The sequence below is a fragment of the Taeniopygia guttata genome, chromosome 36, assembly GCF_048771995.1.
Source record: "Taeniopygia guttata chromosome 36, bTaeGut7.mat, whole genome shotgun sequence".
NCBI lineage: Eukaryota > Metazoa > Chordata > Aves > Passeriformes > Estrildidae > Taeniopygia > Taeniopygia guttata.
The window spans coordinates 369,324-396,107 of record NC_133061.1 but is presented as its reverse complement, the minus strand read 5'-3'; the positions used below and the strand labels follow the sequence as shown (position 1 = coordinate 396,107).

Below are 26,784 nucleotides of genomic sequence, written 5' to 3'. Positions count from 1 at the left end.
TACCCACTAATTACGATGGTTTTATGACCAATCCCAACCCAGAACCCAAAAACCCTCGAAACGCCCCAAAATCCCAAATTTTCCCCAAAAAACCCCAAATTTCACCCAAAAAAACCCAAATTTTCGCCAATAAACCACTTTTAATTGACTAATTACCAACTAATTAATACTAACTACCACTAATTAAGACTAATTAACCTAATTACCAAGATTTCACCAACCAATCCCAACCCAGAACCCAAAACCCCTCAAAACGCCCCAAAACCCCAAATTTTCCCCAAAAAACCCCAAATTTTCGCCAATAAACCACTTTTCATTGACTAATTACCCAACTAATTAAGACTAATTTCCAATAATTAAGACTAATTAACCTAATTACCAAAGTTTTACCACCAAACTAACGTGAAAACCCAAAAAACGCTGATAAAAATCCCATTTTTTGCCCTAAAATCCCCATTTTTTCACCAAAAAAACTCCGGTTTTCGCTGACGATCCGCCTTTAATGAGCCAATTAACGCTAATTAGGCTAATTACCGGGGTTTCTGTGCACGCTGCGCTGCAGGAAGCGCATGGGCAGCCCCTCGTGCACCGCTCTTCCCGTCCCACTTCCGGGTTAATTAACGCCCTCAGCCCTTAATTAACGAGCCCGGAACCGCCCCCACCGCTAATTACCCGTCCTGAGCGAGGGGTTGATGGAGTTGGAGGGGTTAATTAGGGGTAATTAGGTTAATTAAGGGGGTTTTTAATGAGGGGAACTGAGCTGAGAGCGCCGAACTCGACGTTAATTAACGACCCCAAATCCTTTAATTAATGAGCCAAAATCCCAATTTTTCCCCAAAAAACCCCAAATTTTCACCAATAAACCACTTTTCATTGACTAATTACCCACTAATTACCACTAATCACCACTAATTACCACTAATTACCACCTTTTTATGACCAATCCCAGTCAAGAACCCAAAACTCCTCAAAATGACCCAAAAATCCCAAATTTCACCCAAAAATCCCAAATTTTCTCCAAAACACCCCAAATTTTCGCCAATAAACCACTTTTAATAGACTAATTACCAACTAATTAAGACTAATTAACCTAATTAGCATGGTTTTACCACCAAAGCGTCTCGAAAACCCAAAAAACGCCCGTAAAAATCCCATTTTTCGACGTAAAAATCCCATTTTTCGCCCTAAAATCCCCATTTTTTCACCAAAAAAACTCCGGTTTTCGCTGACGATCCACCTTTAATTATCTAATTAACACCAATTAGGCTAATTACCGGGGTTTCTGTGCACGCTGCGCTGCAGGAAGCGCATGGGCAGCCCCTCGTGCACCACGGTGCAGACGAAGGTCGCGCCCGTCTCCCACTCTTCCCGTTCCACTTCCAGGCGGCTGTAGAGGAAGTAACGCCCCTCCCCCCCCTTTTCCCGCCGCGGGGGCCACGTTTCCAGGCCGGAATTCCCGGAATTTCCCGGAATTCCCCCGGAATTCCCGAGGGTTTCCTGGTTTTTCTGCCACTGGACGTCGATGGAGTCCGGGAAGAAGCCGCGGGCCAGGCAGGTCAGGCTGAGCGTGGGGCGGGAGGAGGAGAGTTCCTCCAGAGGGGGAGGCAGGAGGAAGACGGAGGGTGGGAAGCGTTTTCCTGGAAAAAAACGGGAAAAATTAAAAAAATCCGGGAATTTTGGTGAAAATTGGGTGAAAATTGGGCAAAATTTGGCGAAAAAACGACAAAAAAATGACGAAAATTGAGTGAAAAATGGGGGAGAAACGAGAGGGAAGTGGGGAGAAAATGGGGCAAAATTTGGCGAAAATTTGGGAAAAATTTGGGAAAAATTTGGGAAAGATCGGGGAAAACTATGGAAATTTGGCAAAAATTTGGTGAAAATTGGGCGAAATTTGGTGGAAAAATGACGAAAAAATGAGGAAAAACGGGCGGGAAATGGGGGAAAAAGGAGCGAAAAATGGGGAGGAAATGGGGGGGAAGTGGGGGAAATTTGGGCAAAATTTGGGGGAATTTGAGGAAATTTAAGGAAATTTGAGGAAAATTGGGTGAAATTTGGGTGAAATTTGGGAGAAAATTGGGTGAAAATTGGGTGAAAATTGGGCGAAAATCGGGCAAAATTTGGCGGAAAAAATGATGAAAAAATGGCGGAAAATGGGGAAGGAATGGGGAGAAAATGGAGGGGAAAAATTTGGGGGATAAAGGAGAAAATTTGGGTAAAATTTGGGTTAATTTTGGGGTGATTTTTGGGGTGATTTTTGGGTGAGTTTGGGGTGAATTTTGGGGTAAATTCGGGGGGAATTGGGGCGGGCGGGGGATGTTGGGGCAGGTCAGGCTGAGCGTGGGGTGGGAGGAGGAGAGTTCCTCCAGGGGGGGTGGCAGGAGGAAGACGGAGGGTGGGAAGCGTTTTCCTGGGAAAAAGGGAAAAATTGGGAAAATTAAAAAAAAAACGGTGAAAATTCGGTGAAAATCGGACGAAATTTGGTGAAAAAACGACGAAAAAATGAGGAAAAAATGGCGGAAAATGGGGGGAAAAATGAGAGGGAAATGGGGAGGATCAATAAGGAAATTTGGGGGGGAAATGGGAAAAATTGGGGAAAATTGGGAAATTGAGAAAAATTGGGCGAAAATTGGGTGAAAATTGGGTGAAAATTTGATGAAAATCGGACGAAATTTGGTGAAAAAATGATGAAAAAATGGCACAAAATGGGGAAGAAATGGGGGAGAAATGGAAGGAAAAATTTGGGGGAAAATGGGGAAAAAATTGAGGAAACTTTTGAAAAATTGAGGAAAATTTGGGAAAAAAATTGAAATTTTGAGGAATTTTTTGATGTACAAAAATGGAATTTTTGAGGAATTTTTAGCTGTAAAAAAAAATCAAATTTTTTGGCAATTTTTGCCGTAAAAAACTCAAATTTTGGTGTAAAAAAATCAAACTTTGGGAATTTTTGGCGTAAAGAAATCAAAAACTTGTGGAACTTCTGATTTAAAAAAAAAATCACATTTTTGGGGAATTTTTGGCGTTATAATATCGAAATTTTTGCTGTAAAAAAATACCAAAATTTTGGCGTTAAAGAAATCAGAATTTTTGATGTAAAAAAAAAATCTAAATATTTGGTGTAAAAATATCGAAATTTTGGCAATTTTTGATAGCGAAAAATCGAATTTTTTTTTTAATTTTTGGCATTAAAAAATTGAATTTGTGTTGTAAAAACATCCAAATTTGCGGAACTTTTACTGCAAAAAAAAATAGAATTTTTGGCAATTTTTGCCGTAAAAAATTCGAATTTTTTGGGAATTTTTGGTGTAAAAAAAATTCGAAAGTTGGGGAATTTTTGCCATTAAAAAATCGAATTTTTCATGTAAAAAATATCAAAATTTTGGGCATTTTTTGGCGTCAAAAAAATCGAACTTTTGGGAATTTTTGTTGTAAAAAAAATCAAATTTTTTGGCAATATTTGACGTAAAAACATTGAATTTTTTGCTGTAAAAATATCGATTTTTTGGCATTTTTTTGCCATAAAAAAATCTTAATTTTTGCTGTAAAAACCATCCAAATCTGCCTAACTTTTACTCCAAAAAAAACCCAAATTTTTTGCCGAATTTTCCCCTAAAAACCCCATTTTTTCACCTAAAAACCCCAAATTTTCCCTAAAAAACCCCAAAATTTTCCCCAAACCCCCCAAAAACCCCCCGTTTAACCCCTTCCTACCCGGCCTCCTCTCCACGCGCCGCTCCGCCGGCGCCGGCAGCTCGGCGTGTCCGACCCGGCACACGAAGGCGGCGCCGCTCTCCCAGTCGCCGACGCTCACCGGGAGTTCGCTGACGGCCGTTAACGTCCCGTTGAAGTTTTGGCTCAATTGGAGGGGGAGGGGTTGAGCCAATTTGCCGAAATCGGCGCCGTCGCGGCTCCAGGTGACGCTGAGGCCGTCGTTGCTCGGCAGGTTCGTCACCAGACAGCGAATTTTGGGCGTTTGGGTGATGTAGAGGTCGGACGGGGATGGGGGGATGGTGAAGATGGAGATGGAGGCGGAGGTGGAGCCTAAAGTGGGAGAGGTTGAGTTGAGTTGAGTTGAGTTGAGTTTGTTGAGTTGGGTTGAGTTGGGTTGGGTTGGGTTGGGTTGAGTTGGGTTGGGTTGGGTTGGGTTGGTCATGGTTGAGTTGAGTTGGGTTGGAGAAGGTCCAAAAGTTGGGTTGGGTTGGGTTGGACAATCTCAAAGACCCCAAAACCCAACTGGAGACCCAAAAAATCCCAAAAACTCCAAATTTGGTCAATCCAAGACCCAAAATCCCAAAATTTGGTCAACCAAAGGCCCCAAAACCCAACTGGAAGACCAAAATTCCAACTGGAGACCCCAAAAATCCCAAAATTTGATCAAATCAAGACCCAAAATCCCAAATTTGACCAAATTAAGACCCAAACCCAACTGGAGACCCCAAAGACCCCAAAAGTTCCAAATTTGATCAAATCAAAACCCAAAACCCCAAATTTTGATCAAATAAAGACCCAAAACCCAACTGGAAGATCCAGAACCCAACTGGAGACCCCAAAACTCCAAAATTTGGTCAACCAAAGACCCCAAACCCAACTGGAAGACCCCAAACCCAACTGGAGACCCCAAAAATCCAAAAACCCCCAATTTTGATCGAATCAAGACCCAAAATCCCAAAATTTGTCCAATCCAAGACCCAAAACTCAACTGGAGGATCTTGAAGACCCCAAAAACCCCAAATTTGGTCAACCCAAGACCCAAAACCCAAAATTTGACCAAATTAAGATCCCAAACCCAACTGGAGGATCTCGAAGACCTCAAAAACCCAAATTTGGTCAATCCAAGACTCCAAACCCAACCAAAGACCCCAAAACCCAACTGGAGACCCCAAAAACCCTCAAAACCCCCAAAATTTGGTCAACCAAACACCCAAAACCCAAAATTTGGTCAAATCAAGACCCAAAATCCCAAAATTTGATCAAATCAAGACCCCAAAATCCCCAAATTTGGTCAACCAAAGACCCCAAACCCAACTGGAGACCCCAAAACTCCCAAAATTTCATCAAATTGAGATGCAAAACCCCAAAATTTGGTCAAATCAAGACCCAAAATCCCAAATTTGGTCAACCAAAGACCCAAAACCCAACTGGAGACCCAAAACTCAACTGGAAGACCCCAAAACCCAACTGGAGACCAAAAATCCAAGTGGAGACCCCAAAACCCCCAAAATTTGGTCAACCAAAGACCCCAAACCCAACTGGAAGATCCCAAACCCATCTGGAGACCCAAAAAACCCCAAAACTCCAAAATTTGGTCAAATCGAGACCCAAAACCCCAAATTTGGTCAACCAGAGACCCCAAAACCCAAATTTGTTCAATCCAAGATCCAAAACCCAACTGGAGGATCTTGAAGACCCCAAAAACCCAAAATTTGGTCAACCAAAGACCTGAAACCCAATTGGAGACCCCAAAAATCCTAAACCCCCAAAATTTGGTCAAATCAAGACCCCAAACCCAACTGGACACCCCAAAAATCTCAAAAACCCCAAAATTTGGCCAATCCAAGACCCCAAACCCCAAAATTTGACCAAATCAAGACCCAAAACCCAACTGGAGACCCCAAACCCAACTGGAAGACCCCAAACCCAACTGGAAGATCTTGAAGACCCCAAAAACCCCAAAATTTGGTCAATCCAAGACCCAAAACCCAACTGGAGACCCCAAAACCCAACTGGAAGATCTCAAAGACCCCAAAATCCCAAAATTTGGTCAACCAAAGACCCAAAATCCCAAAATTTGGTCGAATCAAGACCCAAAACCCAAAATTTGATCTAATCAAGACCCCAAAACCCCAAATTTTGTCAATCCAAGACCCCAAACCCAACTGGAGACCCCAAAACTCCAAAATTTGATTGAATAAAGACCCAAAATCCCAAAATTTGGTCAATCCAAGACCCGAAACCCAACTGGAAGATCTCAAAGGCCCCAAAACTCCAAAATTTGGTCAATCCAAGACCCAAAACCCAAAATTTGGTCAACCAATGACCCCAAAACCCAACTGGAGACCCCAAAACTCCAAAATTTGGTCAAATCAAGACCCAAAATCCCAAAATTTGGTCAAATCAGGACCCAAAACCCCAAATTTGGTCAACCCAAGACCCCAAACCCCAAAATTTGGTCAACCAAAGACCCCAAACCCAACTGGAGGATCTTGAAGACCCCAAAACCCCCAAAATTTCGTCAAATTGAGATGCAAAACCCCAAAATTTGGTCAACCAAAGACCCAAAACCCCAATATTTGGTCAAATCAAGACCCAAAATCCCAAAATTTGGTCAACGAAAAACCCAAAACCCAACTGGAGACCCCAAAACCCAAAAAATCCCAAACTTTGGTCAAATCAAGACCCAAACCCAACCAGAAGACCCCAAAAATCCCAAATCCCCAAAATTTGGTCAACCAAAGACCCCAACCCCAATTGGAGACCCCAAAAATCCAAAATTTGGTCAATCCAAGACCCAAAATCCCAAAATTTGTCCAACTCAAGACCCCAAACCCAACTGGAAGACCCAGAACCCAATTGGAAGATCTCAAAGACCCCAACAACCCCAAATTTGGTCAAGCAAAGACCCAAAATCCCAAAATTTGGTCAACCAAAGACCCCAAACCCCAACTGGAGATCCCAAAACCCCAAAACTCCAAAATTTGGTCAAATTGAGATCCAAAACCCCAAAATTTGGTCAACCAAAGACCCCAAACCCAACTGGAACCACCAAAACCCAACTGGAGACCCCAAAAATCCCAAAATTTGGTCAAATCAAGACCCAAAACCCAACCGGAAAACCCAAACCCCAACTGGAAGATCCCAAAGACCCCAAAAACCCCAAAAATCCCAAAATTTGATCAAATCAAGACCCAAAACCCAACTGGAAGATCTTTAAGACCCCAAAACTCCAAAATTTTGTCAAATAAAGACCCAAAATCCCAAAATTTGGTCAACCAAACACTCAAAACCCCAAAATTTTGTCAACCCAAGACCCAAAATCCCAAAATTTGATCAAATCAAGACCCAAACCCCAAAATTTGGTCACCCCAAGACCCCAAAACCCCCAAACTCCTCCTCACCGGCGCATCTCCCGACCGTCGCCTCCACCTCGGCCCCGGTGGCCCCGTGGGTGGCCCGGCAGGAGAAGACCTCGTCCCTCCACTCCTCCACCGAGACGTTGAGGCGCGAAACCGTCCGGAACGTTCCGGAAACGACGTCGGGCGCGGCCGGTTCGGTGTGGGCGTGGCCGGCGGCCATCTTGGATCCGTCTCTCAGCCAATCGACGCTCACCGGGGGAGGGGAGAAGGTGGTGACCAAACAGAGAAGCTCCACCAGGTCGGGGGCGGGGCAGGAGTGGAAAACGTCGACGGTCGGAGGTCGCGGAGGTCGAGGGGGTCGCGCTGTGGGAGAGGTCATGGTGAGGTCATTGAGGTCATGGTGAGGTCACGGGGAGGTCATGGGGAGGTCATGGGAAGGGGACATTGTGGGGACTCCACCCGGAGGGTTTTGGAGGATGTGGAGGTTGGAGAACCTCAAAATTTTGGAGAAATTTAAAAAATTTTGAAGAATTTCAGGAGTTTTGGGGGATTTTTGGAATTTTGGAGAAGTTCGAAGATGGAGAACCTCGAGGTTGGAGAACCTCAAAAATTTAGAGAAACTTGAGAATTTTGGAGGATTTTGGAGGATCTCCAAAATTTTGGAGAACCTCGAGGTTGGAGAACCTCAAAATTTGGGAGAAAGTCCAAAAAATTGTGGAGAATTTTTGGAATTTTGGAGAATCACAAAAAATTTTGGAGAACCTCAAGAATTTTGGAAAAATCTCCGAAATTTTGGAGAACCTCGAGGTTGGAGAACCTCAAAATTTGGAGAAACTCCAAAATATTGTGGAGAATCCCAAGAATTTTGGAGAATCTCAAAAAATTTTGGAAAATTTCGAGAATTTTGGAGAACCTCCAAAATCTTGGAGAACCTCAAAATTTTTGGGAGAAACTCGAGAATTTTGGAGAACTTCAAAAGATTTTGGAGAATTTCAAGAATTTTGAGGAACCTCAAAGTTGGAGAACTTCGAAAATTTTGGAGAAACTCCAAAAAATTGTGAAGAATTTCTAGAAATTTGGAGGATTTCAAGAGTTTTGGAGAATCTCCAAACTTTTGGAGAACCTGGAGGTTGGAGAACCCCAAAAATCTTGAAGAACCTCAAAAATTTTGGGAAAAATCCCCAAAATTTTGAAGAACCTCAAGAACTTTGAGGAACCTCGAGGTTGAAGAACCTCCAGAACCTTCGAGAACCTCCAAAATTTTGGAAAAACTCCAAAAATTTTGGAGAACCTCCAAGTTCCTGAAGGTCCTCAGAGGTTCCTCCGCCATTTTGTGGAAACGCCGAATTTTGGGTGGAAATTTTGGGGTTTTGGGATTTCTGTGGAGACCACGCCCCCAAAATCCCAAATTTTGGGGTGGGGGAGGGGTCAGGACCTACCTGGGGCGGCGGCGGCGGCGGTGGGGGAGGGGCCGAGGTTGGTGGTGGAGGAGCGCGGAGGAGCTCGGGGGGCTTGAGAAGGTCGGGAAAGGTGGAGAAGCTCCAAAATCTCGGAGGAACTCCAAAAATTTGGGGGAATTTCAAGAATTTTGGAAAATCTCCAAAATTTTGGAGAATCTCAGAAAATTTTGGAGAATTTTGAGAATTTTTGAGAAGCTCGAGGTTGGAGAACCTCAAAAATCTTGAAGAACTTCAAGAATTTTGGAGAACTTCAAGAATTTTGGAGGATTTCAAAAAATTTTGGAGGATCTCAAGAACTTTGAAGAACCTCGAGGTTGGAGAACCTCAAAATTTTGGAGAAACTCCAAAAAATTGTGGAGAACCTCAAAATTTTTGGAACATCTCCAAAATTTTGGAGAATTTCAAGAATTTTGAGGAAAATCGAGGTTGGAGAACTTCAAAATTTTGGAGAAACTCCAAAAAATTGTGAAGAATTTCAAGACTTTTGGAAAATCTCCAAAAAATTGTGGAGAACCTCAAGAATTTTGGAAAATCTCCAAAATTTTGGAGAAACTAAACAAATTTTGGAAAATTTCAAGAATTTTGGAGACCTTAATAAAATTTTGGAGGATCTCCAACATTTTGGAGAACCTCGAGGTTGGAGAACCTCAAGAATTTGGGAAAATCTCCAAAATTTTGGAAAATCTCAAGAACTTTGGGAGAAATTTAAGAATTTTTGGGGAACTTCAAGAATTCTGGAGATTCTCAAGAATTTTGAGGAACCTCAAAGCTGGAGAACCTCAAAATTTTGGAGAAACTCCAAAAAATTTTGGAGAATTTCAATAATTTTGAAGAAACTCCGAAAAATTGTGGAGAACCTCAAGAATTTTGGAAAATCTCAAGAATTTTGGAGAATCTCCAAAATTTTGGAGGATTTCAAGAATTTTTGAGAACCTCGAGGTTGGAGAATGTCAAAATTTTGAAGAACCTCAAAAATTTGGGAAAATCTCCAAAATTTTGGAGAAAATTTGAGAATTTTGGAGAATTTCAAAGATTTTGGAGGATCTCAAGAATTTTGGAGAACCTCAAGAATTTTGGGAAAAATCTCAGAAATTTTGGAGAACCTCAAGGTTGGAGACCCCAAACCCAACTGGAAGACCCCAAAACCCCAAAAATCCCAAAATTTGATCAACTCAAGACCCAAAACCCCAAATTTGATCAAATAAAGACCCAAAACCTCAAAATTTGATCAACTCAAGACCCAAAATCCCAAAATTTGGTCAAATCAAGACCCAAAACCCCAAAATTTGGTCAACCCAAGACCCCAAACCCAACTGGAGACCCCAAAGACCCCAAAAACCCCAAAAATCCCCAAAACCACAAAATTTGACCAAATGAAGAGCCAAAATCCCAAAATTTCATCGAATAAAGACCCAAAATCCCAAAATTTGGTCACCCCAAGACCCCAAACCCAACTGGAGACCCCAAAACCCAACTGGAGACCCCAAAGACCCCAAAAACCACAAAAATCCCAAAATTTGATCAAATAAAGACCCAAAATCCCAAAATTTGGTCACCCCAAGACCCCAAACCCCACCGGAAGTCCCAAAACTCAACCAGAAGATCTCAAACCCAACTGGAGACCTCAAAAATCCCAAAATTTGGTCAAATCAAGACCCAAAATCCCAAAAAACCCAAAATTTGGTCAAATCAAGACCCCAAACCCAACTGGAGGATCTTGAAGACCCCAAAACTCCAAAAATCCCAAAATTTGATCAAATCAAGACCCAAAACCCCAAATTTTCATCGAATCGAGACCCAAAACCCCAAAATTTGGTCAAATCGAGACCCCAAATCCCAAAATTTGATCAAATCAAGACCCAAAACCCAAAATTTTCATCGAATCGAGACCCAAAATCCCCAAATTTCATCAAATCAAGACCCAAAACCCCAAAATTTGATCGAATCAAGACCCAAAATCCCAAAATTTGTCCAACCCAACCCCCCAACCCCAACCGGAAGTTCCCAAAACTCCAAAACCCCAAATTTTGATCAATCCAAGACCCAAAATCCCAAATTTTCGTCAAACCAAGACCCAAAATCCCAAAATTTGATCAAATAAAGACCCAAAAACCCAAAATTTGATCAAATCAAGACCCAAAATCCCAAAATTTGGTCACCCCAAGCCCCCAACCCCAACCGGAAGTGGCCCAAACCCAACTGGAGATCCCAAAAATCCCAAAAAACCCAAAATTTGGTCAAATCAAGACCCAAAAACTCCAAAATTTGATCAAACCAAGACCGAAAACCCCAAATTTGGTCATTTTGAGACCCCAAAATCCCCAAAATTTGGTCAATCCAAGACCCAAAACCCAACTGGAAGATCCCAAAACCCCAAAAATCCCAAAATTTGATCAAATCAAGACCCCAAACCCAACTGGAACCCCCAAATCCCAAATTTTGATCAAATCAAGACCCAAAATCCCAAAATTTGATCAAATCAAGACCCCAAAACCCAAAAAAACCCAAAATTTGGTCAAATCGAGACCCAAAATCCCAAAATTTGGCCACCCCAACCCCCCAACCCAACCGGAAGACCCAAAACCCAACTGGAGACCCCAAAACTCCAAAATTTGGTCAAATGAAGACCCCAAACCCCAACTGGAACATCCTAAAAACCCCAAAAACCCAAAAAATCCCAAAATTTGGTCAAATCAAGACCCAAAACCCAAAAAAACCCAAATTTTGATCGAATAAAGACCCAAAATCCCAAAATTTGGTCAAATCAAGACCCAAAATCCCAAAATTTGCTCAAATCGAGACCCAAAACCCCAAAATTTGGTCAAATCGAGACCCAAAATCCCAAAATTTGGTCAACCCAAGACCCCAAACCCAACTGGAGACCCCAAAATCCCAAAAAACCCAAAATTTGGTCAAATAAAGACCCAAAATCCCAAATTTTGATCAAATAAAGACCCAAAATCCCAAAAAACCCAAAATTTGATCTAATAAAGACCCAAAACCCCAAAATTTCGTCAATCCAAGACCCCAAACCCAACTGGAGACCCCAAAAACCCCAAAAAACCCAAAATTTGATCGAATCAAGACCTAAAACCCCAAATTTGGTCAATTTGACACCCCAAAATCCCAAATTTTCATTGAGTAAAGACCCAAAATCCCAAAATTTGATCAAATCAAGACCCAAAATCCCCAAAATTTGTTCACCCAACCCCCCCACCCCACCGGAAGTCCCCCCCAAACTCACGTCTGACGTCGACGGCGACGTCGGCGCCGCTCGGCGCGTGCCGGACGCGGCACCGGAAGATGACGTCACTTCCGGAAGCTTCCGGGAGGCGGAGCCAACTTCCGGCCAGGGAGAGCCGCGATTGGCTGGAAATTTGGGGGAGGGGGGCGGGGCCTGGGGAGGGGGCGGGGCTCCAGGAGAAGTGGGCGGGGCTTGGGAAGAAGCCGCTGGCCAGGCAGCCAATGGCGGAAGGGGCGGGGCCGCAACCGGCCAATGGGGAAACGGAGGGGGGGGAGGGGCGGGCTGGGGGAGGGGCGAGAGAAAAAGGGGGCGGGGTTAGGAAGGGGGAGGGGCTAAAGGGGTGTGACCCCCTTCTGCCCCATAGAAATTGCTATAGGGGGTCTCTGCCCCATAGAAAACCCCATAGAATTCACTTTGCCCCATAGAAAATCTTCTGCCCCATAGAAAATCTTCTGCCCCATAGAAAACCCCATAAAGAACCTCCTGCCCCATAGAAAGTCCTATAGGGGGCGTCCTGCCCCATAGAAACCACTCAGACCCATAGAAAACCCCATAGGGACCTTCCGGACCCATAGGGAGCCTCTGCCCCATAGAAAATCCCATAGGGGTCACTCGGACCCATAGAAACCCCTCTGCCCCATAGAGAATCCCATAGGGGTCACTCGGACCCATAGAAAATCCTATAGGGGCCACTCGGTCCCATAGGGAGTCTCTGCCCCATAGAAAATCCTATAGGGGGTTTCTGCCCCATAGAAACCGCTCGGACCCATAGAAAATCCTATAGGGGGTCTCTGCCCCATAGAAAACCCCATAGATCCGGGTCTGCCCCATAGATCCGCCCCATAGATCCGCCCCACAGATCCGCCTGCTCTATAGGAACAGCATAGGCACCCCCTGCCCCATAGATCCGGGTCTGCCCTATAGATCCGCCTGCCCCATAGATCCCAAATCCTGCCCCACAGAGCCATCCCTGCCCCATAGATCCCCCTGCTCTATATGGACCCTACAGTACAGCTGGGCACCCCTGCCCCATAGATCCGCCCCATAGATCCACCCCATAGATCCCAAATCTGCCCCATAGATCCGCCCCACAGATCCCAAATCTGCCCCATAGATCCCAAATCCCGCCCCATAGATCCGGGTCTGCCCCATAGATCCCCCTGCTCTATAGGAACAGCATAGGCACCCCTGCCCCATAGATCCGGGTCTGCCCCATAGATCCGCCCCATAGATCCCCCTGCTCTATAGGGACCCTACAGTACAGCTTAGGCACCCCTGCCCCATAGATCCGCCCCATAGATCCCAAATCCGCCCCATAGATCCCAACCCTGCCCCATAGATCCGCCCCATAGATCCGCCTGCTCTATAGGAACAGCTTAGGCACCCCTGCCCCATAGATCCGGGTCTGCCCCATAGATCCGCCCCATAGATCCCCCTGCTCTATAGGAACAGCTTAGGCACCCCCTGCCCCATAGATCCCAAATCCGCCCCAGAGATCCCAAATCTGCCCCATAGATCCGGGTCTGCCCCATAGATCCGGGTCCGCCCCATAGATCCCAAATCCGCCCCATAGATCCACCCCTGCCCCATAGATCCCCCTGCTCTATAGGGACCCTACAGTACAGCTGGGGACCCCTGCCCCATAGATCTGCCCCATAGATCCGCCCCATAGATCCCGATCCTGCCCCATAGATCCGCACCACAGATCCCAAATCTGCCCCATAGATCCACCCCATAGATCCCAAATCTGCCCCACAGATCCACCTGCTCTATAGGAACAGCTTAGGCACCCCTGCCCCATAGATCCGCCGGCCCCATAGATCCCAAATCTGCCCCATAGATCCGCCCCATAGATCCGCCCCATAGATCCCCCTGCTCTATAGGGACCCTACAGTGCAGCTTAGGCACCCCTGCCCCATAGATCCATCCCCGCCCCATAGATCCAGGTCTGCCCTATAGATCCCGTCCCGCCCCATAGATCCGCCTGCTCTATAGGGACCCTACAGTACAGCTGGGGATCCCTGCCCCATAGATCCGCCCCATAGATCCGCCCCATAGATCCGGGTCTGCCCCAGAGATCCGCCCCATAGATCCCTGTGCTCTATAGGAACAGCATAGGCACCCCCTGCCCCATAGATCCGGGTCTGCCCCATAGATCCCAAATCCGCCCCATAGATCCGGGTCTGCCCCATAGATCCCAAATCCGCCCCATAGATCCACCCCTGCCCTATAGATCCCCCTGCTCTATAGGGACCCTACAGTACAGCTGGGGACCCCTGCCCCATAGATCCGCCCCATAGATCCGGGTCTGCCCTATAGATCCGGGTCTGCCCCACAGATCCCAAATCTGCCCCATAGATCCCAAATCCGCCCCATAGATCCCAAATCCGCCCCACAGATCCCAACCCTGCCCCACAGATCCCAAATCCGCCCCATAGATCCCAAATCCGCCCCACAGATCCTAAATCTGCCCCATAGTTTCCAAATCTGCCCCATAGATCCCAAATCCCGCCCCATAGATCCCAAATCTGCCCCATAGATCCCAAATCCCGCCCCATAGATACGGGTCTGCCCCATATATCCCAAATCCACCCCACAGATCCCAAATCTGCCCCATAGATCCGGGTCTGCCCCATAGATTCGGATCCGCCCCATAGATCCGCCTGCTCTATATGGACCCTACAGTACAGCTGGGGACCCTGCCCCATAGATCCGCCCCATAGATCCCAAATCTGCCCCATAGATTCGGGTCTACCCCATAGATCCCAAATCCGCCCCATAGATCCGCCTGCTCTATAGGAACAGCTTAGGCACACCCTGCCCCATAGATCCGCCGGCCCCATAGATCCCGTCCTGCCCCATAGATCCGGGTCTGCCCCATAGATCCCAAATCTGCCCCATAGATCCGGGTCTGCCCCATAGATCCACCCCATAGATCCGCCTGCTCTATAGGAACAGTTTAGGCACCCCCTGCCCCATAGATCCGGGTCTGCCCTATAGATCCACCCCATAGATCCCAAATCCGCCCCATAGATCCCAAATCTGCCCCATAGATCCGCCCCATAGATCCCTGTGCTCTATAGGAACAGCATAGGCACCCCCTGCCCCATAGATCCGGGTCTGCCCCATAGATCCCAAATCCGCCCCACAGATCCCAAATCCGCCCCATAGATCCCAAATCCGCCCCATAGATCCCAAATCCGCCCCATAGATCCGGGTCTGCCCCATAGATCCCTCTGCTCTATAGGGACAGCTTAGGCACCCCCTGCCCCATAGATCCCAAATCTGCCCCATAGATCCCAAATCTGCCCCATAGATCCCAAATCCGCCCCACAGATCCCAAATCCGCCCCATAGATCCCAAATCCGCCCCATAGATCCACCCCATAGATCCGCCTGCTCTATAGGAACAGCATAGATCCGCCTGCCCCATAGATCCGCCCCATAGATCCGCCCCACAGATCCCAAATCTGCCCCATAGATCCGCCCCAGAGATCCCAAATCCTGCCCTATAGATCCCAGTCCTGCCCCATAAATTCGGGTCTGCCCCATAGATCCCAAATCCGCCCCATAGATCCCTCTGCTCTATAGGAACAGCTTAGGCACCGCTGCCCCATAGATCCATCCCCGCCCCATAGATCCCAAATCCGCCCCATAGATCCGCCCCACAGATCCCAAATCCGCCCCATAGATCCCAAATCCGCCCCACAGATCCCAAATCTGCCCCACAGATCCCAAATCCGCCCCACAGATCCCAAATCCGCCCCACAGATCCCAAATCCGCCCCATAGATCCCAAATCTGCCCCACAGATCCCAAATTCTGCCCCACAGATCCCAAATCCGCCCCATAGATCCCCAAATCCGCCCCATAGATCCCAAATCTGCCCCATAGATCCCAAATTTCTGCCCCATAGATCCCGAATCCGCCCCATAGATCCCAAATCCGCCCCATAGATCCGCCCCACAGATCCCAAATTCTGCCCCATAGATCCCAAATTTCTGCCCCACAGATCCCAAATCTGCCCCATAGATCCCAAATCCGCCCCATAGATCCCAAATCCACCCCATAGATCCGCCTGCTCTATACGGACCCTACAGTACAGCTGGGGACCCCCTGCCCCATGGATCCGCCCCATAGATCCCAAATCCGCCCCATAGATCCCAAATCCGCCCCACAGATCCCAAATCTGGCCCACAGATCCCAAATCCGCCCCATAGATCCCAAATCCTGCCCCATAACCGACCCCAAACCCCATTCCCAGCCCCATAGATCGACCCATGGACCCCAAATTTCTGCCCCATAGATCCCAAATTTCTGCCCCATAGATCCCAAATCCGCCCCATAGATCCCAAATCCTGCCCCACATCTGCCCCTCACCTGCCCCATCGCGGCTCCCGCTGCCCCCTAAGCTCCGCCCCCTTTTGGCCACGCCCATTTCCTTTAACCCCGCCCCTTTCCGCTTTAGCCCCGCCCCTTTTCCACCTCCACCAATCACAGTCCTCGAGCGCCCCCCGGTGGCTAAACCCGGAAGTGCGCCCCCAAAATCGCCCAAAAATCCCCCAAAATTTACCCAAAATTTCCCTTTTTTGGCACTTTTTGGGGAGGATTTTCACCTTTTGTCCTAAATTTCATATTTTTGGGAGGTTTTTTGGAAGTTTTCCCAAATTTCCCCCCAAAATTCTAATTTTTGCGACCTTTTTTTTACCGTTTTATCCCAAAATTCCCATTTTTTCACACATTTTTTTTTACCATTTCATCCCAAATTTCCCCCCCAAAATTCCCATTTCTTAGCCAAAATTTGGCCATTTTGTCCCAAATTTCCCCCCCAAAAAATTCCAATTTTTGGGATATTTTTATCCCAAATTTCCCTCCCAAAATTCCCATTTTTTGGCGCTTTTTTTTACCATTTTATCCCAAATTTCCCCCCAAAATTCCCATTTTTTGGGATATTTTTGGGGAGGATTTTTTCACCATTTCGTCCCAAAATTTCCCATTTTTGGGTCATTTCAGCCCAAATTTCCCTCCCAAAATTGCAAATTTTCCACCATTTAATCCCAAATTTCCCCCAAAATTCCCATTTTTGGGACATATTTGGGATTTTTTTGACTTTTTTGGGATTTTTTGGGCACTTTTTAGGGAGGATTTTCACCCTTTTGTGCCAAAATTCACATTTTTGGGAGTTTTTTGGAAGTTTTCCCAAATTTTCCCCAAAAATTCCCATTTTTGTGACACTTTTTTTTGCCATTTCATCCCAAATTTCCCCCCCAAAATTCCCATTTTTTGACACTTTTTTTTACCATTTTATCCCAAATTTTCCCCCCAAAATTCCCATTTTTTGACACCTTTTTTTTACCGATTTATCCTAAATTTCTCCCCAAAATTCCCTTTTTTTGGCACTTTTTTTTGCCATTTTATCCCAAATTTCCCCCCCAAAATTCCCATTTTTTTTTTGACATTTTTTAACATTTTATCCCAAAATTCCCATTTTTTTGCACATTTTTTTTACCATCTCATTCCAAATTTCCCCCCAAAATTCCCATTTTTTTTAGCCCAAATTTGGCCGTTTTGTCCCAACTTTCCCCCCAAAATTCCCCTTTTTTGCCACATTTTTTTACCATTTTATCCCAAATTTACCCCCAAAATTCCCATTTTTTCGCACATTTTTTTTTACCATTTTATCCCAAATTTACCCCCAAAATTCCCATTTTTTGGCACATTTTTTTTACCATTTTATCCCAAATTTCCCCCCAAAATTCCCATTTTTTGGCACATTTTTTTTACCATTTTATCCCAAAATTCCCATTTTTTGGCACTTTTTTTCACCATTTTATCCCAAATTTCCCCCCAAAATTCCCATTTTTTGGCACATTTTTTTTACCATTTTATCCCAAAATTCCCATTTTTCGGCACATTTTTTACCATTTTATCCCAAATTTCCCCCCAAAATTCCCATTTTTTGGCACATTTTTTTACCACTTTATCCCAAAATTCCCATTTTTTTGCGACTTTTTTTTACCATTTTATCCCAAATTTCCCCCCCAAAAATTCCAATTTTTGGGATATTTTCACCCCAAATTTCCCTACCAAAATTCCATTTTTTTTTGCCAAAATTTGGCCATTTTTTCCCAAATTTCCCCCCAAAATTCCCATTTTTTTGCACATTTTTTACCATTTTATCCCAAAATTCCCATTTTTTGTGACCTTTTTTTACCATTTCATCCCAAATTTCCCCCCAAAATTCCCATTTTTTGGCACCTTTTTTTTACCATTTTTGTTCCAAATTTCCACCCAAAATTCCCATTTTTTGGCACATTTTTTCACAATTTTATCCCAAATTTCCCCCCAAAATTCCCATTTTTTGCAACATTTTTTTACCATTTTATCCCAAAATTCCCATTTTTTGGCACTTTTTTAGGGATAATTTTCACCATTTTGTCCCAAAATTCAATTTTTTGGGAGTTTTTGGGAAGTTTTTCACCATTTCTCCCCAAAAATTCTAATTTTGGCACATTTTTTAACGTTTTATCCCAAATTTCCCCAAAAAATTCCCATTTTTGTGACACTTTTTTTTGCCATTTTATCCCAAATTTCCCCCCAGAATTCCCATTTTTTGGCACTTTTTTTTTACCATTTTATCCCAAAATTCCCATTTTTTGGCACATTTTTTCACCATTTAATCCCAAATTTCCCCCCAAAATTCCCATTTTTTGGCACATTTTTTTACCATTTTATCCCAAAATTCCCATTTTTTGGCACATTTTTTACCATTTTATCCCAAATTTCCCCCCCTAAAATTCCCTTTTTTGGGACATTTTGGGGCCATTTTGTCCCAAATTTCCCCCCAAAATTCCAATTTTTTGGACATTTTTGGGTCATTTCACCCCAAATTTCCCAAAAAAATCCAATTTTTCACCATTTTTGCCCCTTTTTTCCCAAAAATTCCTATTTTTGGCCATTTTTTACCATTTTATCCCAAATTTCCTCCTAAAATTCCCATTTTCAACAATTTTTGCCCATTTTTTCCCAAATTTCCCCCAAAATTCCATTTTTTGGACATTTTTTACCTAATTTTCCCCCAAAATTCCCATTTTTTGGCCAATTTTTGAACATTTTTCGACCTTTTCACCCCAAAATTCCCATTTTTCACCATTTCCCCCCAAATTTCCCTCCTCAAAATTCCCATTTTTGGACATTTTTTTTCCCAAAATTCCCTCCCAAAATCCCATTTTTTGGGCAATTTTTTACCATTTTTTGACCTTTTTTTGACCTTTTCACCCCAAAATTCCCAAAATTCCCATTTTTCACCATTTCCAACCAAATTTTCCCCCAAATTTCCCTCCTCAAAATTCCCATTTTTGGACTTTTTTTTACCCAAAATTCCCTCCCAAAAATCCCATTTTTTGGCCAATTTTCGACCTTTTTTTGACCATTTTTTGACCATTTTTTGACCTTTTCACCCCAAAATTCCCAAAATTTTCATTTTTCACCATTTCCCCCCAAATTTCCCTCCCAAAATTCCCAATTTTTTGTCTCTTCCCCCCCAATTTTCCCCTTTTTCACCCCAAATTTCCCCCCCAGGGCCGCAGCCAATCAGGAACCGCGGGATCCGGCCGGGAGCCAATCAGGAGCGAGCGGATCCGGCCGGGAGCCAATCAGGAGCCACCTGCAAAGATTCCGAAATTTTGGGGATTTTTGGGGGATTTTTGGGGGAATTTGGGGATTTTGGGGGGATTTTTTTTTAATTTTGGGGAAATTTGGGGAATTTGGGGATTTTTGGGGATTTTTTTTGAATTTTGGGGAAATTTGTGAAATTTTGGGGATTTTTTGGGGGATTTTGGGGAAATTTGGGAAAATTTGGGGATTTTTTGGTTTTTTTTGAATTTTGGGGAAATTTGGGGAATTTTGGGGAAATGTTTCAAAATTTTTCGGCGTTTTGGGAAATTTGGAGGAAATTTTGGGGAAATATTTGGAAAATTTGGGGGAATTTGGGGAATTTTGGGGAAATTTGGGGATTTTTGGGGGGATTTTTTTTATTTTGGGGAAAATTGGGAAAATTTGGGGATTTTTTGGGGATTTTTTTTTTTAAATTTTGGGGGAAATTTGTGAAAATTTGGAGAAATTTTTTTTATTTTATTTTAATTTTGGGGAAATTTGGGAAAATTTGGGGGATTTTGGGGAAATGTTTCAAAAATTTTTGGCATTTTGGGAAATTTGGAGGAAATTTTGGGGAAATATTTGGAAAATTTTGGGGGAATTTGGGGGAATTTGGGGGATTTGGGGGATTTGGGGGGAATTTGGGGGGAATTTGGGGGAATTTGGGGAATTTTGGGGGAATTTTGGGAATTTTGAAGGAATTTGGGGAAATATTTGGAAAATTTTGGGGATTTTGGGGTTTTTTGGGGATTTTTTTTCAATTTTGGGGAAAAAAGGGAAAATTTGGGGGAATTTTGGGGGATTTTTCTTTAATTTTGGGAAAGATTTTGGAGAATTTGGGGGAAATTTTTGTAATTTAAAAGAATTTTGGGGAAAATTTTGAAAATTTGGGGGATTTGGGGAAAATTCTGGAAAATTTTGGGGGTTTTGAGGAAATCGGGGAATTCTGGGGAATTTTGGGGGGGGAAATTTTGGGGAAATTTTTAGGGGAAATTTTTGGGGATTTTGGGGGAAATTTTTGGGGGAATTTTTGGGGATTTTGGGGGAAATTTTTGGGGGAAATTTTTGGGATTTTGGGGGAAACTTTTGGGGGATTTTTTGGGGTTTTTTTGGGGAAATTTTGGGGGTCTGGGAACTGGGACTGGGCCTAAACTGGTCTGGACTGGTTTAAACTGGTCCTAAACTGGTTTAAACCGGTTTAAACTGGTTTAAACTGGTCTGGACTGGTCTGAACTGGTTTGGACTGGTTTAAACTGGTCCTAAACTGGTCTAAACTGGTCTGAACTGGTCTGAACTGGTCCTAAACTGGTTTAAGCTGGTTTGGACTGGTCTGAACTGGTTTAAACTGGGAATGGCGGGGATGGGACTGGTCCTAAACTGGTCTGAACTGGTCCTAAACTGGTTTAAGCTGGGCTGGACTGGTTTGGACTGGTCTGAACTGGTTTAAACTGGTCGTAAACTGGTTTAAGCTGGGCTGGACTGGTTTGGACTGGTCTAAACTGGGAATGGTGGGGCTGGGACTGGTCTAAACTGGTCTAAACTGGTCTAAACTGGTCCTAAACTGGTTTTAGCTGGGCTGGACTGGTTTGGACTGGTCTAAACTGGTTTAAACTGGGAATGGTGGGGCTGGGACTGGTCTAAACTGGTTTTAACTGGTCTGAACTGGTCCTAAACTGGTTTAAACTGGGCTGGACTGGTTTGGACTGGTCTAAACTGGTTTAAACTGGGAATGGTGGAGCTGGGACTGGTCCTAAACTGGTCTAAACTGGTTTAAACTGGTCCTAAACTGGTTTAAGCTGGGCTGGACTAGTTTGGACTGGTTTAAACTGGTCCTAAACTGGTTTAAGCTGGGCTGGACTGGTTTGGACTGGTCTGAACTGGTTTAAACTGGGAATGGTGGGGCTGGGACTGGTCTAAACTGGTCTAAACTGGTTTAAACTGGTCCTGAACTGGTTTAAGCTGGGCTGGACTGGTCCAAACTGGTTTAAACTGGGAATGGTGGAGCTGGGACTGGTCTAAACTGGTCTAAACTGGTCTGAACTGGTCCTAAACTGGTTTAAGCTGGGATGGACTGGTCCAAACTGGTCTAAACTGGTCTAAACTGGTCCTAAACTGGTTTAAGCTGGGCTGGACTGGTTTGGACTGGTCCAAACTGGTTTAAACTGGGAATGGAGGGGCTGGGACTGGTCCTAAACTGGTCTAAACTGGTTTGGACTGGTTTAAACTGGTCTGGACTGGTCCAAACTGGGAAGGTTTTTAAGCCCAGCCCCTCCCCCCCCAAAACCGCCCAAAATTTAAAAAATTCCCCAAAATTCCCCCCAAAAATCCCCAAAATTTCCCCTCAAATTCCCCCCAAAATTCCCCCAAATTCCGCCAAAATCCACCAAAATAATTCCCCAAAATCTCCCCCTAAATTCCCCCCAAAATTCACCAAAATTCCCCAAAATTCAACAAATTCCCCCAAATTCCCCCCAAATTCCCCCAAATTCCTCAAAATTCCCCAAAATTCCTAAAAATTACCAAAATACCCCAAAAATTGCCTAAAATGCCCCAAAAATCCTGAAAATTCCCAAAATCCCCCCATAATTCAACAAATTCCCCAAAATTCCCCCCAAATTCACCCAAACTCCTCAAAATTCCCCAAAATTCCTGAAAATTACCAAAATTCTCACAAAATTCCCCAAATTTCTCAAAATTCCCCAAATTACCCCCAATTCCCCCAAAATTCCCCAAAATTCAACAAATTCCCCAAAATTTCCCCCCAAATTCGTGAAAATTCCCAAAATTCCCCAAAAATTCCCCCAAATTCCCCCAAATTCCCCAAAATTCCTCCAAATTCCTGAAAATTACCAAAATTCCTACAAATTCCCACAAATTCCCCAAAATTCCCCAAACTGCAACAAATTTCCCCAAAATTTCTTCAAAATCCCCCAAATTCCCCAAAATTCCCCAAAATTCCTGAAAATTACCAAAATTTCCCCAAATTCCCCCAAACTCCCTAAAAATGGTTCAAAATTTCTGAAAATCCCCAAAATTCCCCCCAAATTCCCCAAAATCCTCCAAATTGCCCCAGATTCCCCAAATTCCCCCAAAATTCCCCCCAAAATTCACCCCAAAACTGAGCTTAAATTAAAAAAAAAAAAAACAAACCAAAATTTGCCCAAAATTTCTCCAAATTGCCCAAAATCCCCAAAATTCAACCCAAAATGGAGCCTAAAGCTCAAAAAAAAATCCCAAAAGTGCCCAAAAATTGCCCAAAATCCCAAAAATTCACCCCAAAACAGCTTAAATCTCAAAATCCCCCAAATTTCCACCAAAATTGACGAAAATTTACCCAAAATTCACCCAAAATTGCCCAAAAATCACAAAACTTACCCCAAAATCTTCTCAGGTGAGCCCAGCCCAGGTGAGGCTTTGGTAAATCCGAATTTAGACCCAAAATCTCCAAAATTCACCCCAAAACTGAGCCTAAAGCTCCAAAAATTCCCAAAATTGCCAAAAATTGCCCAAAATTGCCCCAAATTTACATAAAATTGCCCAAAATTTAAGAAATTTAACCCAAAAATGCCTCAGGTGAGCCCAGCCCAGGTGAGGCTTTGGTAAATCCGAGTTTAGACCCAAAATCCCCAAAATTCACCCCAAAACTGAGCCTAAAACTCCAAAAATCCCCAAATTGCCCAAAATTATCCAAAATTGTCCAAAATTTACCCCAAATCACCAAAAATCGCCCCGAAATTTCTGAAAATTGCCCCAAATCACCCCAAAATTGCCAAAAATTGTCCAAATTGCCCCAAATTTGTCCAAAATCACAAAAAATTGACCCAAAATGTCCCAAAATAGCCAAAAATCACCTCAGAATTTCCTAAAATTTGTCCAAAACTGCCCAAAAATGACAAAAATTGCCCCAAATTTGCCCCAAATCACCAAAAATCGCCCCAAAATCACTGAAAATTGCCCCAAAATCACCCAAAATTTGTCCAAAATTGCCTCAAAATTACAGAAAATTGCCCAAATTTTCCCAAAATCACCCAAAGTCACCCCAAAATTGCTGAAAATCGCCTCAAAATTGCCCAAAATTGTCAAAAATCACCCCAAAAATTTCCCTCAAATCGCCCGACTTTGCCCCAAAATTGTCAAAAATTGCCCCAAAATTGCCCCAAATTTACTCCAATTTGTCCAAAAACGCCCCAAAATCACCCAAAATTGCCCAAATTTGTCCAAAATTGCAAAAATCCCCCCAAATTTGCCCAAAATTGCCCAAAAACCCAAAATTGCCCAAAATCCCCAAAATTCACCCCAAAATCACCAGAAATTTACCCAAAATTGCCCAAAATTGCAAAAATCCTCCCAAATTTGCAAAAGTTACCAAAAATCGCCCCAAAATCAGCAAAAATTGCCCCAAAATCACCAAAATTTATCCAAAATTACAAAAATCCTCCCAAATTTGTCCAAAATTGCCCCAAATCACCAAAAATCACCCAAATTTGCCCAAAATTACAAAAATCCTCCCAAATTTGCCCAAAACCACCCAAAATTGCTCCAAAACCCCAAAAAATTGCCCCAAAATCACCAAAATTTACCCAAAATTACAAAAATCCTCCCAAATTTGCCCAAAATTACCAAAATCCCCAAAAATCACCCCAAAATAACCCAAATTTTCCCAAAATTGCAAAATTCCTCCCAAATTCACCCAAAATTGCCAAAAATCACCCCAAAACCTCCAAAAATTGCCCCAAAATCGCCCCCAAATTGCCCAAATTCGCCCAAAATTACAAAAATCCTCCCAAATTTGCCCAAAATTGCCCAAAATTGCCCCAAAAGCCCTAAAAATGGCCCCAAAATTGCCCAAATTTGCCCAAAATTGCAAAAATCCTCCCAAATTTGCCCAAAATTACCAAAAATCGCCCCAAAACCCCCAAAAATTGCCCAAATTTGCCTCAAATCCCCTAATTTGTCCAAAATTGCCCAAAATCACCAAAAATTGCCCCAAAATCCCCAAATATGCCCCAAAATCACCCAAATTTGCACAAAATTACAAAAATCCTCCCAAATTTCCCCAAAAATACAAAAAATCACCCAAAAATCCCCAAAATTTGCCCAAATTTGTCCAAAATTACATAAATCCTCCCAAATTTGCCCCAAATTGCCCAAAATCACCAAAAATCACCCCCAAATCACCAGAAATCGCCCCAAAATCGCCCAAATTTTTTCAAAATTACAAAAATCCTCCCAAATTTGCTCAAAATTGGCCAAATTCACCCCAAAATTGCCAAAAATGGCCAAAATCGCACAAATTTGTCCAAAATCACAAAAATCCTCCCAAATTTGCCCAAAATCCCCAAAAATCGCCCCAAAACCTCCAAAAATCACCCCAAAATCACCAAAATTTATCCAAAATCAGAAAAATCCTCCCAAATTTGCCCAAAATTACCAAAAGTTGCCCCAAATCACCAAAATTTACCCAAAATCACAAAAATCCTCCCAAAATTGCCAAAATTTGCCAAAATTGCCCCAAAATCGCCCAAATTTGCCCAAAATTTCAAAAATCCTCCCAAATTTGCCCAAATTTGCCCAAAATCGCCCCAAACCCCCCAAAAATGGCCCCAAAATCACCAAAAATCGCCCCAAAACCCCCAAAAATTGCCCCAAAATTGCCCAAATTTGTCCAAAATTGCAAAAAATCCTCCCAAATTTGCCCAAAAATTGCAAAAATCCTCCCAAATTTACCCAAAATTGCCAAAATTGCCCAAATTTGCCCAAAATTGCAAAAAACCTCAGAAATTTGCCCAAAATTGCCAAAAATCGCCCTAAAATTGCCCAAATTTGCCCAAAAAATGCCCAAATTTGTCCAAAATAGCAAAAATCCTCCAAAATTTGCCCAAAATTGCCAAAAATTGCCCCAAAATCACCAAAATTTATCCAAAATTGCAAAAATCCTCCCAAATTTGCCCCAAATCCCCAAATTTGTCCAAAATTGCCCAAAATCACCAAAAATCGCCCCAAAACCCCCAAAATGGCCAAATTTGCCCAAAATCACCAAAAATCACCCCAAAATCGCCCAAATTTGTCCAAAATTACAAAAATCCTCCCAAATTTGCCCCAAAATCCCCAAAAATGGCCAAAATTGCCTAAATTTGCCCAGAATTGCAAAAAATCTCCAAATTTGCCCAAAATTGCAAAAATCCTCCCAAATTTACCCCAAATCGCCCAAATTTGTCCAAAATTACAAAAATCCTCCCAAATTTGCCCCAAAATCCCCAAAAATCGCCCCAAAACCTCCAAAAATCGCCCCAAAATCACCAAAAATCGCCCCAAAATCACCAAAATTTGCCCAAAATCACAAAAATCCTCCCAAAATTGCTCAAAATTGCAAAAATCCTCCCAAATTTGCCCAAAATTGCAAAAAATCACCCCAAAATTGCACAAAATTGCAAAAATCCTCCCAAATTTGCCCAAAATCACCAAAAATCGCCCCAAAATCCCCAGAATTTACCCAAAATCACAAAAATCCTCCCAAATTTACCCAAAATGCCCAAAAATCCCCAAAAATGGCCCAAATTTGCCCAAAACCCCCCAAATTCTCCCCAATCCTCACCTGGCTCCGGCTGCTCTCACCTGGGGGGCGTGGCCTGATGACGTCACCGATGACGTCACTCCCAGACGGGGCGGGGCCAGACCGGAAGTTTCGATTTCCCCTTTTTCGCCTTTTTTGTGGTTTTTCGGCTTTTTTCGGTTCTCGGTCGGGGGCGTGGCCTAAAATATGCAAATTAAGGGGTTTTCCCGCCATGAATAAGCCACGCCCACCCCCTTTTTCCCGCCATTTTGCGGCGGCCATCTTGGATTTTATTTTTTTGGGGGTTTTTTGGGGGTTTTTTGGGTTTTTTTGGGGTTTTTGGTAATTTTTGGTGGGGGTGTGGCCTCGATTATGCAAATTAGGTCTGTGGCCACGCCCACTTTTGTCTGTTGTTTTCTCCTGGAGTTTTTCGGCCATTTTGGGTTAATTTTTGGCCATTTTGGGTTAATTTTTGGCCATTTTGGGTCCAATTTTCGGCCATTTTGGATCGGCCATTTTGGGTTAATTTTTGGCCATTTTGGTTCCAATTTTGGCCATTTTGGATCGGCCATTTTGGGTTAATTTTTGGCCATTTTTGGTTAATTTTTGGCCATTTTGGATCAGCCATTTTGGGTTAATTTTTGGCCATTTTGGGTTAATTTTCGGCCATTTTGGATTGGCCATTTTGGGTTAATTTTTGGCCATTTTGGATCGGCCATTTTGGGTTAATTTTCGGCCATTTTGGAGCCAATTTCGGCCATTTTGGATCGGCCATTTTGGGTTAATTTTTGGCCATTTTGGAT

General features: G+C 43.6%; 1 gene segment (V, D, J or C); it reads right to left on the bottom strand.

Annotated features, from left to right (window-relative positions):
* Nucleotides 1–1,219: 1,219 nt before the first annotated feature.
* Nucleotides 1,220–16,210, bottom strand: LOC121468772 (Ig gamma-2A chain C region-like). The segment is given in 5 exon segments: nt 1,220–1,637; nt 3,709–4,038; nt 7,113–7,433; nt 11,775–12,056; nt 16,153–16,210. Coding segments are annotated over 5 exon segments (1,362 nt in total).
* Nucleotides 16,211–26,784: the final 10,574 nt, after the last annotated feature.